General features: G+C 36.9%; 1 protein-coding gene across 2 annotated transcripts in view; it reads right to left on the bottom strand.

Annotated features, from left to right (window-relative positions):
• The window catches only part of tenm4 (teneurin transmembrane protein 4), a 156,722-nt gene that overhangs the window by 85,751 nt on the left and 53,856 nt on the right, over positions 1 to 17,115 (bottom strand). For both annotated transcript variants that reach the window (XM_041995265.1, XM_041995264.1), the window contains exon 4: positions 12,845 to 13,066. In XM_041995265.1, the coding sequence (XP_041851199.1) occupies positions 12,845 to 13,066 (222 nt within the window). The remainder of the gene's footprint in view (positions 1 to 12,844; positions 13,067 to 17,115) is intronic.

Here is a 17,115-nt window from a genome sequence, read left to right on the forward strand (position 1 = left end):
CAATATTAGCTCTACCTTTGCCTTGTATTTTACCATCATGTTGTCATCTGAAACTAGTAGATATGAAGTGTAGAAGAAGAGATAGTTGCCTGTGGTCCTGTAGCCACGACTCGTGGCACTTGACAAGATAGAGGACCAATGTCTTTTTGCACTCTGTGCCCATTTATTTCCACGTCTGCTAAGCCATTCATCAATCAATGAACTCCTGACTTTACACAGAGTGGCTTTTCTTTATAGCAGCAAGCCCCCTTTATTTCACAGATATCCACAACACTAAATTGCCAATTTACAGCACAGAGAGCAGGAAACAGACACCAAGAAGGCTTATTTTCTATAATCAGCCCCTTCATTAAAGCAATAGCTAGTCATGCCAGTCAAGAAGCTAAAAATCCTTTCAAATATTTTAGGGGTCAGAAACATGTAGCTTCCATATCAACATGTGTCAATCAAGGCAGATTAATGAATGTTTGATGTGAAACAATGGCTGCACTGACAACACACCTTCAACAAGGCTTCATGTGTGATGCTTTTGTTAAAGGTGGGGAAAGAGCTCTTTGTGTTAACAAGCAGTTTGCAAATGGATGGATCAGCAAAGAAAATCTGGCTAAAAATAGTGTGCTACATTTAATTCACAAGCATGTGTGTCTGCGATGCTTTTAAACAAGCATGTGGTTTTAGAGTTTTGTAGTGTGTGCACCTGGTGATTCTGTTTAGAACAATTCACTAACAATAATCATGATAATAACAAAGATCTCTAATACTCCTGTTCAAATTTGGTTTTGAACATTTACTTAGAGTCACATATTTAATATAGTTTATTGATGGAACAGCTGAAGTTTGGACAAAATAATATATTATGCATTTGTTGTGCAGACAGCGAGCTTGTTTGTATTCTACAATTTAGCAGCAGAGAAAGAGGCTTGCACACCACAATCCACTCAACAGTTTGTTGGTGTCAGGTAAAAAACCACATAGTTGTTGATGACCTTGCTTCTGTTCAGCTACATACCTGATCCCTGAACCCATTAATAAGGTTATGCTACTTTGATAAAGACACAGAACCGATGTATAGTAATTGATCACAAGGAGAAATGCATCACTGCTCCAGAATGCAGTTAATGCTTAATAAACAAATATTTTACTTTCTACAGAATGATGGCCAAACAAATGTAGGGTTACAAGTAATTTATTTTTCTATACATACTATATAGGGCCAGGAATTTATATAAAGTGTAGACACAAATTTTCCCCATCTAACAGCAGAGTTAATAGAGCTAATAATAGCTGTGCATCATGTGCTAAGATGAGTGTTTTTTCAGTTTAAAGTATTGCATCATATCCATTTAAGAAGGAGCAGACTCGCTAAAATCTAACATGGATAAAAGGTGCCTATTCATGCCTATTCAGCCATCTTTGGTACGGCTCCAACTGACCAACAATGCAACAATAAACTCCCATTTTAGCATTTTCAGCTATGTTAGCCCATTGAAGGATTTTTTTTTCTCCTTTGGAAATCTACCAAACCTTATGCTTCATCTCAGCCTTGAAAAAAAAGAAATATACACTTAGGGGGTCTAGAGACCTGGGCCCTAGTTATATCTTTCTCTGACCAATTGAAATACTTGCCAGATAGCTGATATTCATGATATCAAGCCCACCATGAACACTGCACTTGCTTGTTTCTAATCTTAAACCTTTTGTTTTTGTCTTTATTTGCTTCTCCCCTCTTCCTTCATTTCCTGTGAAACACAATGTATGGATTCTTGTGAATTATTGTAATCACATGCAGTTTGGGTTATCCAGGATTGCAAGATATTTTCAGAAGTTTTTCAATTTTGTCCACCACTGGCAAGGAAAAGCAGTGAGTTGAACTTGTTCTTTGAGACCATACATTTTAAAATATACAGGTAAACTGTTTGCGACATACTTGTATCTCATATAAATACATATTTTGATATTAAAATGCACATGTATTTTGAATTTGTGTCAGCTATTACGAGCAAATTATTTATGAAACTTCTTGAATTATATTTAAATTCAATACAATAGGTTAAATGCCTCTTTAGTACACGTAACTTGCAATTCTAACACAGAAAATTAGACTTCTATACAATCTCCATTTTAGTCAGTCATAACTTTAGTATTTCAAAGCATGTAAAATGATTTTCTACGTATAGTTTACCTCAGTGACTTAATGTTTTTAACTTTTAAACAACCGGTTTACTTCAATCTATTTACTTGCAGATAAACATCAGTCTTACAAAACCCTGTGGGGTGGCTTGCACTCAGCAAAAGACCAGATACGCAATGTATTGTGTTTAAAAGTCACTACCCAACTGTGGGAATGCCTGTCCTTGTCCAACCAATAACACCTCAGACAGCCAGGTACATAATCACAGGTATTCTTGTGTAGATAAACAAATAAATGAAAAACAAAGCTGGTTATGAGACAAAGCACAGGACAACACAACCCCCACAGATGTGGTGATTCAGCAACAATTATTCACAACTATCCAAGGTATGGGAAGAAAATAAAACAAATGGTTTTCTATTGACCTGCTCTGCACAACAAAACATAACCAAGAGGAGGAGATTCATTTATTATCAGAGAGACAGAGAAGGGAGACCTTGCTACAATAGCCAAACGATCACATCGCATTCAAAGTGGAGGCCTAAAGATATCTATTCAGTCTGGGAATGTGGGGGTTTCATTTTTCTTTCTAACAGATGCATGCACTAGTTAAGGCCTCCTGATGCTTTTCTAGACAAGTAATTAAGGCAAATCCACTTCATTAGCTAGGACCTCATACCCCACACTGAGAAACAACAGGAATGTCTCTTATGGTCAGATTTTCTAATTGCAGGAAGAAAACTGCAAAATTTCTAAGTGTTGCACTAAATCGAGACTAAAAATTACACAAAATATTGCCTAAGCACCCTGACCTTTTATGATAATTGCAAACAGCCAAGAGTATATTTCAAATACAATTTTTTTTATCTAATGCAAAAATTAGCAGGCTAACTAGAAAAGAGTAGCAATTTCTAATTAAAAATCTATAATCCATTATAAACCAGTGTACAAAATCTTAGCCTGTGTTTAATCATCATTCTTTGTGCTGGTATTAACCCGTATGTGCTGTTTATATTTTGTGCCTTCGTAGTATGGTCTGGGTCAATTTTTATCCAGGCTATCATTTTCTTCCTAGTAAATGTCTATAACAAATTTTAAAGTACAGATCTATTTAAATGTCTAAACAGCTTTTATCACAGATAAATGCATGACAAATTATTAATAAATGCTTTAGAGAGCAGAAGGACTTTTGTAGGTTTTAAAACAGTACAGTATTGCTCATGTCCTTTTTTACATAAAACATAAAACCCATAAAAACCTAGACATATCTTACTTAATTTAATAATGGCATTAACCTTCTGTAACTATTAGAATTAAAAATATAACCATGTTTAGCCATTGCAATCATTAAACACTGTAGTCACTGCTATATCATAAGAAATCATAATTATCTTTATTTCACAGTTAGTGGACAGAAAAGGGGGTCAGAAAGAGGGTGAGACATGCAGCAAAGGGCCTGAGGTGGGGGCCAAGTCCCTTGTCAAAGAGCTGTAGCCTCCATACATGAGACAGCGGTTCAGCCAGTTGAACTTAACATCACCCCATGATTATCAATATTAATTAACATTTGTCACTCAAACACAAAACAGTAAATGATAAAATGCCTATTATAAACTACTTTATACAGTTTTCCCAGTTATTTGCAGGACAGAAGTTACATCTCCTTCTCCTCTGCTCCTTTGTTTTGACATCTTGTGTGAAGTGAACCAACAAATAGCACTGTTTTATTTATTTATTTTTCTTCCAAGTTGCCTCCCTACTCCGACACATCCTCATCCAAATCACTATCAACCACCTCCTCTTAGAGGACCAGACCAAGGGTATGTTGCATATTATGTCTTGCTACCATGATGTCTTTGACTGAAATGACAGCTCATGTACCTTTATAATGTTATGAATGCCTTACCACCACCCTCTCAACCCAAAATGGTTAATTATTAGTTCATAATGTCACATTGCAGGTTTTTGCAGGTGCAGATCGTGTGTCTGTGTCATGGCATCATTTGACCTCTGCATGACTTCTGTTCCCTGTCTACACCATACGATCACGCCTTTGTTGTTTCACTACTTACTGTTTCCAAATCCCCTTAAACTCTGTCACCACTGTCCCATTAAATAAATAAATAAGATAAAAAGAAACAAAACATAACACAGAAACATGCCCTGTACAGCCAGCATTTTCCTTGATTTGACCCACCCTGGTAGATCTAAAATCTAAAATTTTGTGTCACTTGAGGATAAGTAATCAAATTTCTAAGACCATGATATTTAGGGCATTTTCACTGCTGTCAAAATTGACCCAAACAGTGTGTAAGGGCTAATATGCAAACAGCTTGTATCTAATGGTTGTACTGTTATTATTAAAATGACAAATTCAGATGACTGTATGGAATTTGTAAATATAAATCATTTTCCCCCACATTGGTTAAATCTAACAGTTTGTTGATAAAATTCGATACATGCAATTATTATCTGCAACCTGAAGTGTAATTGCTGAAGAGAGGGTTGATCAATCCCAAAGGCAACACAGATAAACAGATTCAACAACGTAAGCCTGGCTAGCATCATGGTAAACTTAAAAATTCACCAGTGTACAATTAACAGAAATTAAAGCTTAAGAAAACCTTATGGGGATGTAACTTTTCTTGTGTTAGTTACAAAACATCCATAAGTTGTATTTTTGCAAAACAGTACACTGACACCTACTTGCCGGTAATTATATCAAGTCCTGTAAATCAAATCCTAATTATCAGCTGGTGCATATTTCACCTGCCACATATCATAAATGGTAGTCACGGACACAGGTAAATAAACTCCTGTGTAGAAATGAATCTAGGTAAAAGATCTGTCTTTAATTAATAGAATACAGTTTTATTGGATGCTTTTGCTACCTGCTCACTTTTGTAGGTAGGTATGCACTCCATATCAATACCAACTAAAGTGTGCTCTTTAAGCCAATTTATTTTCCACTTGTATTCATGTATTATAAATCACGCTTTCAATGCATAAAGACATGATAACATCCGATAACCTTTACGGTTAACGCTGTAAAAATACATACAATGAGAAAAGCACAAAAAACACATTTCAGTGTCATGCTGCATTTAGTTGCATACAGAAACTGGATTCTTGACTTAGTTTTTTACTTCATCCAGAGTCTAGGGAGAGATTTATTTTGGAACAAGGACAGCAGAAAGAATTCACAGCACTAGTGGTCACACCTGATGAAATAAAGTGATATGACATGCCCTGAACGCCCAATCAGCACACTGAAGTGTGAGCAGTTCGATACAGAATTAATCAAAAGCTATCCAGAGCCCAGATAAACCATTGAATCTTACTCACTTCTACATTGCCTACGGCAAATCACGAAAGCAAAATTTCCAAATGAGTACTATTTTTCTATAAAAATACAAATAAAATTAGTCATGAACACAGTCAAGCTGCACTCTGCACAGGCTCTGTGAGGCTGAATTTCTCTGCTAGTCCTGCTGTTTCTTAGACTATTAGGAAAGTCTGAAGGCAAAAGACATGTGGGAATTCTGTCTGTCTTCCCTAGAACCATTTGAGAGGTAACAGGTACCACAAACAGCACACTGCTCAGCTTTTCACCAGTTCTCTCTATGGGAAAAACAGGGGGAAATATAACTTCAACTTCATCAACAGCTGGAGGAGAAAAAAATGTGCTGTTTAAGATGAATACAACATCCTGCAGCTAGCTTTCACTCTGAACACCAATGAATTTTGAGACTTTAAAAAATAGATTAATTTGTTTATATATTGCATGTACATGAGTTGTAAAAGCTTAAGCTTATGCAAACTTAAATTATAAAATATAATTAAAAAACCCATTTATAAAGGTCTGCCATAGATTGCAACCTAAATCCATTAAGGCCGACACTGGCATATGTTTCTCTCGCCCTTTCTCAGATCTAATGGATTTTCTGTCTTTCTTTAAGCTGCCTTGGCAAGAACAAGACAAGTGGTTATGTATGCTCCGTTCAGTATGTCACTCTGCTGCATATCCATCAAGAGGTTGAAGATTTTGTTAGTAGGCACAGATGGTCTGCAATTATCATACAATGAAAGTAATGCATCTCAATTTATGTCAATGAAAAGAAGATATGTAGGTATTATAAATGCATTATCTGTGGTCTCTGTGAGTTGAAGAACAGCAAGTTGAATCAAACTGGACGAATTCTCTATTGATGCCAGTTCATTGATAAGTTTTGAAAGAAACTGATTCCTTGTGATATGTCAGCTCAAAATGGTAATGCCAGAAAAACAGGGGCATAGCAGGCAAGTGCCATGTGCTACTCATTAAATTATTATTTAGCCTCAGTTAGTTTCATTCCTCATGGTGTCTGAGACAAAATTACTTTCTGGTGTGACCTCTTTTAAACCACATTCCCCCGTCTTTGCAGACGCAGGGGGATGATTAAGCAGTTCAAATGAAGACTTATTTGAATTCACACACAACCACGTCCCCGAGCCTTCTGCCCAGCTCAGCATTCTTGCTTGGTCAGCTGTGAGGTGGTGGTGTTTTAGCCCTTTCACCAGGGAGCCTGGCCGCACTGAAAGCTAACACTGGCCGACCCCATGCTGCTTTGCATTAAGAGATGCTAATGCAGGGAGGCTGCAGTGTCTGAGATCTTGCAGCTCAGCGTGGCAGCGAGCTCTCACTGGCAGTCTCCCCAGGAAGAAGACCCTCAGAGAAAGCCGAGGGCCACAGAGAAACACATGCTTGACAATAGGACTGCAGGCTTCAGCGAGCAGCCTCATCAGCTTTAGAGAAACCGTTGCTTAGTCTTCATCAAAATGAAAACAGGTCCAAAAAAAAAAAAAAAAAACACTGCAGGCTTAGAGGCTACTAAATGTGAATAATAAGATGCTGCTTAGTGTTCACTTGTTCAAAATCCAACAGAACATCTTAAGTCCTGTATGTGGGCTCAAAGATGACCTTGGGCATATGTAATCTGAAGTGATAAAAACCACCTGTTTTCTTGTGCAGAAGATACACTGTGGGCCAATCACAAACATATTTTCAGTTATTGTTTACCGACAATAAAAAAGTACATTTTTTCCTGCTCTGTGTCAGCTCCAATTCTGAACATTTCTTCAATAACTGGCCTGCATATCAAAAAGATCTAATTTGATATTCAAGTCATTTTTGCCATGGTGGCTTTAAAATTACCTTTTCTGCACATGTAATTCCTGCTGAAAACCTGAGATGCATACTTAATTCCCATTTACATTTAGTCACATTTTTGTCTGCCCAGACTTTAAACCTCTGCATAAAATATAAACCAGATGTTTATTTCCATATATTAGAATAAAAATTTGTGATCTTTGGTTTAATCATGTTTAAAAGTCCATGATACTTATCTTTGTCATTTGTCATTTCAGACTAGTTTGGTTGCCTTGTGAAAATGAGATTTTTATAAGATCTTTGTAACAGTGTCACACTGAACAATTTCCAATCAAGTCTTTTCATTTTGGTGAAACCAGAACTGATTGATAGAGTTATTTAGTTATACCTAATCTTTGTCACAAAAGAAAGGACACTGTGCTGCTCACTGGAATGAAAGATTTTTCATTTTTATATATAAAAAAAGAGTGATTTCCACAATGGAAATAAAAAAACAAGCTTACAAAGTGATACAATGTGATGTAAGAGATACAGAAACTGAACTCATTATGAGGATTATATTAACAAATAATGAAAGTTCTTTTCCTATTCTCTTTCTTGCTATAATGACCTATTTACTCTTTAAGATTTACAAGATTTACTTCAAATTTTCGTTCACCTTGCATAATTTGGTACTTATTTAAATTTGCATGTGCAAGGTGAACATTCATCACACTGGACAGGCACACCAAGGTCAAATGCATTGCTTTTATTATTTCCAGAATAAACAGGTGCAAAGGTCTTGCACCTGTTAGTAATAGCCACAAGATAACATGTGTTACTTTCCCATTTGAAATGGGTCTTAGAAAGCCTAATGATGGCCAGAGATAGCTACTGGAGCTGGGGAATTTCCTTCTCAGTCTTCCTCTACCCCTCACTGACAGCCCGAGGCCAACCTAAATGATCTACCTATGCAAATCAGTGCCATTGTTGTGAGAAAAAATCTGCTGCAGTATGAACCATTCTCCCACCCATGTCCCCTTAAGCCAGTCATGTTACTGCTGGATGACCACTGTGTTGCTTGTGAGGAATCAGTGGGAAGATTTGCAGTGGGATTAATAACTCATTCACCAGGCTTTCTGGGAAGGCAGTGGGGGCACTTTGGAGTTCAATATAATTCAGCCCTTTGGGTGGTTAACTTGTAAGCCTGACCAATTATTTAAACCATTTCACTTTGTTTGGGGTTTGCAGGAACAGGGAACAAAAAAGTAGCCGCAGTATTTGAGAGGCATCTACTTGCTGTAGTTTTGTTACTACTGACAGCTGTTCTGAGATCAAGCCTGGACCCAGTAGGATTCCTGTGTTAGTTAGTAAAATAGGGAATCCAACACGGTCAGTTTGTGGGGTGAATCGATCTAATCTGTTAACTGTACCTTATATAACTCAAAATACAACAGAGACCAGTGTAAACTTCATAAAGCTAGCTGTACGTTAGATCTCTGTCCAACAAGTCACTGTTAGTTAATGACTTCATCATTTCTCACAGTTTAGATTTTCTTTTTCTGACAGAAACATGGTTAACAGAAGACACAAGTGCTACAGTTCTTAATGAAACAGCACACCCTCATTTTAGTTTTATGAATAAATGTCGAAACGGGAAGAAAGGGGGGAGGAGAAGCTGCCTTATTTAAAGATTCATTCCAGTGTAAAGAAATTTCATTTGGTGATTTTACTTCTTTTGAATATCTTAGTTTTATTTTAAAGGGCATTCCTAAAATCCTATTTCTAATCATCTACAGACGTCCAGGACACTGTGTAAATTTTATTGATGAATTTTCAGAATTATTGTCGGTTATCTCTACTGACTTTAACCATTTCATCTTAACTGGGGATTTTAACATTCACATAGATAACATGACGGATGGTAATGTCAAGGAATTTTCTTCCATATTGGACATGTTTGGTTTGTGTCAACATGTAAAAGAACCGACCCACATTCGAGGTCACATTCTGGACCTGGTTATTTCAAAGGGTGTTGATATTTCTTCTGTTGTGGTCACTGACTCGGCCATTTCTGACCATTTTAGTATTTTGTTTGATTTATTGATTACTCAAAATGTCCAACCAACCTGCTCCTCAGTTAGGAAGAGGTACATTAATGAAAGAACAAGTGCTAAGTTTGTGGAGGCCATAGCTATGTTACCAACAACCAGTGCAGAGTCAGTTGATGGACTCCTGGATCATTTCAGTCTGAAAGTCTTGAATGTAATGGATGCTGTTGCTCCGATAAGAATCAAGAGCACTTTGATCAAATAGAAAACACCATGGACAAACACCACTGTGGTTACCAGCCTAAAAAGAGAATGCAGAAAAACTGAGCGGAAATGGCGTAAAAATAAACTTCAAATTCACTATGAGCTGTACAAACAAAGCCTGCATAACTATAACAATGAGCTGTGCTCGGCCAGAGAGCTGCATTTATCTGAAATGATTAACAGGAATGTCAACAATTCTCGCACTCTGTTTGCTATGATTGAAAAACTTACAAATCCTCCTATACAGATAAGCCCAGAGCTCCTTTCCACTGAGAAATGCAACCAATTTGCCAACTTTTTTAGCCAAAAAATTAAAACAATTAGGCAAAATATTAATTCCACACAGTCACACAAGAAAAGTAGTCTGTGTCTAAAACACGGAAATAATTCTGATGTTATGTCGCAATTTAAAACAATTGATTTAAAAATCCTACAAGAAACAGTTTGGCATTTGAAATCAACAACATGCACTCTGGACATGATACCATCCAACTTTTTAAGAACAGTTTTTACCTCAGTAGAAAGTGATCTCCTACTGATAGTTAACAGCTCACTGGCATCAGGCATTTTTCCCAAGTCACTAAAAATAGCTGCTATTAAGCCACTCCTAAAGAAAAGGACTCTAGACGCCTCTATAATGAACAACTATAGACCTGTCTCTAACCTCTCTTTTATTTCCAAGATTATTGAAAAAGTTGTATTTCACCAGCTTAATGAATTTTTAAATGAAAGTGGAAATCTTGATAAATTTCAGTCTGGCTTCCAACCTCATCACAGCACTGAAACAGCTCTGGTCAAAGTGTTAAATGACATTAGGTTGAATACTGATTCTGGTCAAGTATCAGTCCTGGTTCTGTTAGATCTCAGTGCTGCGTTTGATACTGTAGATCACAGAATCCTGTTGCACAGGCTGGAAAACTGGGTTGGACTTTCTGGAGTGGTCCTTAACTGGTTCAGGTCCTATTTAGAAGGCCGGAGTTATTTTGTTACGATCGGCAGCTATGAATCCGAGCAAGTGGCCATGACTTGTGGAGTCCCCCAGGGGTCAGTCCTTGGACCTCTTCTGTTCAACTTGTATATGCTCCCTTTGGGTCAAATATTACAGAACTATAGCATTAATTATCAAAGTTATGCAGATGATACACAACTTTATGTGTCTCTGTCACCAGATGACTGCAGTCCAATAGACTTATTGTATCAGTGTCTGGAGCAAATAAACACCTGGATGAAGGAGAATGTTCTAAAATTAAATGAAGACAAAACAGAGATTATTCAGTTTGGTAGCAAAGAGAAGAGGGTCAGCATTGGCAAACACCTGGAGACTCGGGCTCTTAAAATCACAGACCAAGTTCGTAACCTTGAAGTGTTGATAGACTCAGATCTGACTTTCAGCAGCCACATCAAAGCTGTCACTAAGACAGCTTTTTACCAGCTCAGAAACATCAACAGAATTAAAAGTTTAGTCTCCCAGAAAGACCAAGAAAAACTCATCCATGCATTCATCTCCAGTATCTGGATTACTGTAATGGTCTTTTAACAGGACTTCCTAAAAAGAGCATTAAACATCTGCAGCTCATCCAAAACGCTGCTGCTAGAGTTTTAACCAGGACTAAGAGATCTGAACACATCACACCAGTTTTGAAATCTTTACACTGGCTTCCAGTCAGTCAGAGAATAGATTTTAAAACCCTTCTGATCATTTACAAATCCCAGAACGGTTTAGGCCCAGAATACATCTGTGATATGTTCAGAGAATATAAACCTAGCAGAGCTCTTAGATCCAAAGACTCTGGTCAACTAGTCCAGACCAGAGTCCAGACTAAACATGGAGAAGCAGCATTTAGCTGTTATGCTGCAAACAAGTGGAACAAACTGCCAGTGGAGATTAAACTTTCACCAAATGTAGCCATTTTTAAATCCAGGTTAAAAACACTTCTTTTCTCATGCACCTATGCATGAAATCTGCACGGAACCTTTTTAACTTATCTTGCTTTCAATCATTTTAATGTAATTTATTATTTTATTGTGATTATGTGTTGATGCCTTTTACTATTTTTAAATATCTGTAATGCCTTTGTTTTATGTAAAGCACTTTGAATTGTCCTGTACATGAAATGTGCTATACAAATAAACTGCCTTGCCTTGCCTTGCCTCACAAGCACAAAGTTATCATGTGAATGCTAAGAGGTGTGTTTTATATAGTAAATCCTTAAGTCAAAGATTTTATAAAAATGGATTATACGCATTTGTTAACATTTTCAGGTGTGATAATATGAGCATTTATTATGTTTTCCTGTAGGTACTATAAGAACGCAGTTGATATAATTTTATGTCTAGTGAATCATTCATAAAGCCAGTGTTTATGCACAAAAGCTTTCCAAGCCAGGAACAAATAGAAAAAACTCAGCCTATAGCAATAACAAACAAATAGCTACATAATTTTTCCCCCTAAAGGAGCCAGATTGTGCTGCCCACCAACACAAATCATGGCAAAAAAAAAGAAGAAAAGTCTCCCTCATAATTAAATCAATAAGTTATCTGCTGATTGCATATGTGACACGTTTTGACTGCTTCTTAGTAAACATGCAGCTGTACAGTCACTGATTTTTGTCAACTGTCAACACCATGTTAGCACTTTGAGCAAAAATGTCATTCTGTCAGTATGAATGAGTGTTAAGTCAACAACAGGAGACACTGCGTTTCATGAGGAATAAATAGCTTACATTAAATAATGATAAATCAATTAGTCAAAGTTAGTTAAATACAAAGCTGGAGTGTGTTTTTCTAACACTGCTTTAATCTAACTTCACCAAGCTTGATTTTGCAATGATAAATGATACATTAGGGTCTGCACACTGCACCTGGTATAAAATAGCCTGTCTTCATTTCTAGCTTATTTCCTGTGTGAGCTGCGGAGGTTGCATGCAGGCAGTCTAAAAGGTCTATAGAGGAAGGCAAGATGGTTACTCCCACCATGAGACATTGAAATTGAAGAGAAATATCTGTGACAAATCTCACTTGCTGAATCAAAACCATCCATCTCATTGAGTGAGGCTCTGAACTTCGCAGGTCTCGCTTCACAGAGTTTTGTGCATTTCCTGAGGCTACATATCGATGTTTTACATATTAAAGTTTCAACTCTCACCTATGTTGCTTAAAAAAAGGGACATTATGCTACCCACAGCCATCTACATGACCTGTAACACAACATATCCAGGAGCAGGGGATGTCTAACCTCCAGAAAGCAACAGTAGTTTGAAACCAACTCACCATCAGAAGTTGCAGTGGCTGGAGCATACAGGTTCCCTGAGCCAGTTTTAACTAAGAATGAATTGGGGCCAAACTCATCCTCAGAGTCAGAGTCCTGGGCTGGCTGAGCCGCACAGTTACCTAGCAACCTTCCCTGGTTCTCATTGGCTGCAATGGAAGGGGGAGGGTATGAGAGCTGCTCAACAGGGGAGGAGGAGGAGGATGAACAATGCAGCGGAGGACCTGTGGACCACAAACAGAGACAACACATGGGGGGGAAATGAAACACACCCAAACACAGACAACATCACACAGAAGCAGAACACACACACACAAGCTCACACACTCATGCAAGACTTAACTCTGACACTTCAAAAACAAACAGGGACACATCTGCCTTTGTCTCTGCCACCTCGCCCCAGCTGGGAAGAACAATACAAACAGCTGAAATGACTTTGAGAATGAATAGAGAAGACATATGCCTGGCACTGGTTTAGAAAAGTAAAAACAACTAAACATTTTTGGGATATTTGTTTAAAAAAACAGAACTAAAAAAAAAAAGAAAGCAGATTATTTGTGTCCATACATTAACACTCAGTATACAAATACAGTACAAGAACAGGTTAAGTCAACCGCATGTACAATAACACTACAAATACTTTATATTCTAGATGCTCCATTTATATTATTTACTAAGTGTAGCAACCCCTCTCCAAACTACAAAATTCATACAAGTAGATCCAAACCCGTGTACTGTGTAATGAATGTATGATTTATAGAGCTGTTCCAATGGTCTCAGTATTAATACTCTCTCCCGTGGAAATATATAAACCAACAAAAAAAAGACTCCAATATGAGCAAATCCTTCCTAATTCTTGCACCTGCTGCATCTGTCTCAGTTTTCTTTCTCAATCAGACTGGCCTCTCAATTTCAAAGCAGATTAAGAATAATTCACAGTCATGATTATTGATAGCTCCTTTAAGGGCAATATACAACCCAAAATGTCCCTCTTTCAAGGCTTATTGGTTTCAATCCCATGCTGTTAGTGAATGCTAAATCTCCACATAGAGCTGCTCTTAATGTGCGATTAACTTGATGCAGCTATGCACCATGCTGAAAATTACTCTATTTAAGTATCACAACTACAACGACAAAGTCATCAGTTTATTACTTTCCTGCATTTTCCTGTCAGTCTTTCACTCTTAAAGTTAAAATTCATGCTGACCAGGGTGATATTCATCAGAAGAGATGAATTTCCTCTCCCTCTATAATGATCCCCAAAGAGTATTAAAACACAACTCACTGACTCGTATCTAATTAGGCAACAATTAGTGATATTAAAATATCAGCTACAGCCCAACACAAGCAGTAAATGCCCACTACTTAAGAAAGTCACAGATTGTGCTTTATATACACTTCACACCACACACTTCATTTCATTATCGGTTTGTCTAATACTTGTGCAGTAATGGGTGCAGAGACACAGTGGCCCTGCTGAGGGTTAACAACCATAGCACTGTTGCTTGCTAACTGGAAAAGGAAATGTTGAAATAAGCATTATTGCTGTCATTCCCTGATTCCCTCCAATACATCTAAGACAGTTCATTAGTGTGTGTCAAAACAACAACACTGCTGAACCAAGCACCAATGAGCTGGTATGTACTGCTGTAAAAGACCGGAGGTAATCTGAAATTCCTGACATGAAAGACAAAGAGGAGCTGTTCGAGCATTTTGGAGTGAATGCTATAACATTTTTCTTTGAGAGTTCATTAGTGAAACAAAAAAGATTAAAATCCTCTAAAACTGGTCAAAGTCATAACCTAAATAAGGTCAAGGTAGTCATATTCAGCAGCCATTAGTCTTGTGCACAAAGATTACACTGTCTGACTGTGTTTAATTAATGCTGCCTTGAGTGGTTCATACCCAAGACTCCTAGAGCCATATATGGTGCTTATGCAGGCAAAAAGCCACAGCTTGAGACGGCCAGAGAAGTTGCTCTGGCTGCCAGAGATGATTGCTGTTGCCTTTGTTTGTTATGTTACAGCAGCGCAAGGGGACCCTTGCTTGGAATCACAGGGATCATGCTTCACTGCTTCAGTTTCTGATGGCTTCAAGAAGAGCCACTTAATGCCTGGTTTGGCTTGAGTGCAAACAGATCCCCTCCCACTGCATTTAAGGTCTTAATCAGCTCATTAGCCACCCAATTAATTCAATGGACAAATGACTTTGTGACTGTGATCAGTAGGCTAGAAAAATCTACTAATGATACTGTAGCATTTAGTGCTGTCTCCTAAAACACAATGCTACTTGTCTTGTAATAGATTTAGGAGTGGAGCTAATGTTAGTTGTTTTTTTTTCTTTTTGTACTTAAAATATTGAAAATATGAGAGGTAAGAAATTAAACTGAAAAAGTTTTAAGTAAAAATCTATTAAAGATATCATTATAAGATGACACACCCAGCTTCATATTAATATGACTTTTTTCAGTCCAAACTGTTAAAAAATACTTGAAAAGTAAAGATAATTTCTCAGTGTTGTTTCCAGAGCATATCAAATGAGGTTCAGATAACAATATTCAAAGGTCTTTGCTACAACTCTGCAGGTTAGATTAAATAAAAAAAATAAAGCAGGTTTTATATTAAACTTACTAACTTTGAGATGAAAGAAACATCTGTCGGCTACAGGAGGGAAATGTCTATGAACACTGTGGGATCACTGTGATATCTTAACTTTATGGGAACTGCACAACAAATCATAGGTAACAACATCATGGTGCTTTGTGTGCTGGGTGGTGGTCTCCATATCGTGTAACACACCTTCTGAGCCCACACCCAAGCAAACACTTCAATGGTGAAAATAATATAATGTAAATACATCTAATAATAGAGTTTAACAAATTTTCAAAGAACTTAAAGTTGTTATTAAATGAAAATAATAAGGAATACATATTTAGGAAGCTTGAAGATCATTTAATAGCTAATAACTGCCTCTACCTATTATTTGAAAAAAGAGAAAATAAAATGCTTCAGGTTTGGCTGAAGAACTGAGTTCTGCTGCATAGAAAGTCAAAAACAGTGTAAAAACATAAGCTATGTATTGACCCACCAAGGAAAAGTTTTATGTATGTAAATATATATATATATACATACACACAAAATCCACTCTCATACAGGCATACGTGCCTTAGCAGTTATCCCTGACTGTCACATTTTTACATTTAAACTATGGAAATATGTGACTTTTTATTGTCATCTGATGCAATTTTATATTAGTTATTCTTTTTCGACTTTTCAACAAACATTCCTCTCAAATAACTGCAGTTTACAGCTCCTTGCTTTGGTAAAAGAAACAATGAGTCATGCAGATCTTTTTTTTTTTTTAAGATGCTGTGTTCAAAGACATTTGATTCGTATTTGAAACTACATAATCCTGGCAATCTATCGCCTAAGAGAAAAATATAAATATAAAACTTGTTTGCCTTCAGAAATAAGATCCAAGAATACTCTCTTCTAAGTGTTTAAAGTACAACTTCATACAACTGTTTGAAGCCAGTATACCTCATGCCACAAACATCAAACCATCTAAAGTCAAAAACAGAAACTTAACAGAAATCCTAGATTTAAAGGCACATTTTACAAGGCTGCTTGAAGCTATTCTTTTTTAGGTTCCAGGTCATTCAATATAATAAATGTCAAAAGACAGAAAAAAAACACTCTAGCATTAGTGTGAAGAATAATCTTATAAGTCAACATCTTCCATTCAGACGGTCCTAATTTTTTATTATTTTCTTCTATTTTCTTCCATAACTAATCTTTATGACCTCACCACCAACTAATACAAATTCTGAAGCTATATATAGAAAATTAGATGCATTCAAGGGGATTATAATTGTTTTTTCTCTTCAAACACACACAAAGGATGAATGAGATCTCTGAATGTCTTAGTTAAATGCACTGAACAGCCACAATATAGACAGGTGAAGCAGAAGTGTGACTCCACTTTGACAAAGAATTATGTTTTGTCAGGGACTACAACTGCGGGCTGCATCTTAACAAAATGCAGTGTATTTGTGGCACAGCAGGGAATGAAAAAGCAAAACATCCCCGAGCTTACTCTCTTCCATCAACTGATGCTAAGATATACAAAGCACAAAGAAAAAAACATGTGAGTCGGAGTGAGATCGTCACCATTTTATTTTTATTGTGTAACACACATCACGTTCAGTTCTTTTACTACTGAGCAGTTTGCATGTAGAACTAATGTGGTCAAGATATGAGAACTTTTGCTAAAT

The sequence above is a fragment of the Melanotaenia boesemani genome, chromosome 9 (genome assembly GCF_017639745.1).
Source record: "Melanotaenia boesemani isolate fMelBoe1 chromosome 9, fMelBoe1.pri, whole genome shotgun sequence".
Classification (NCBI taxonomy): domain Eukaryota; kingdom Metazoa; phylum Chordata; class Actinopteri; order Atheriniformes; family Melanotaeniidae; genus Melanotaenia; species Melanotaenia boesemani.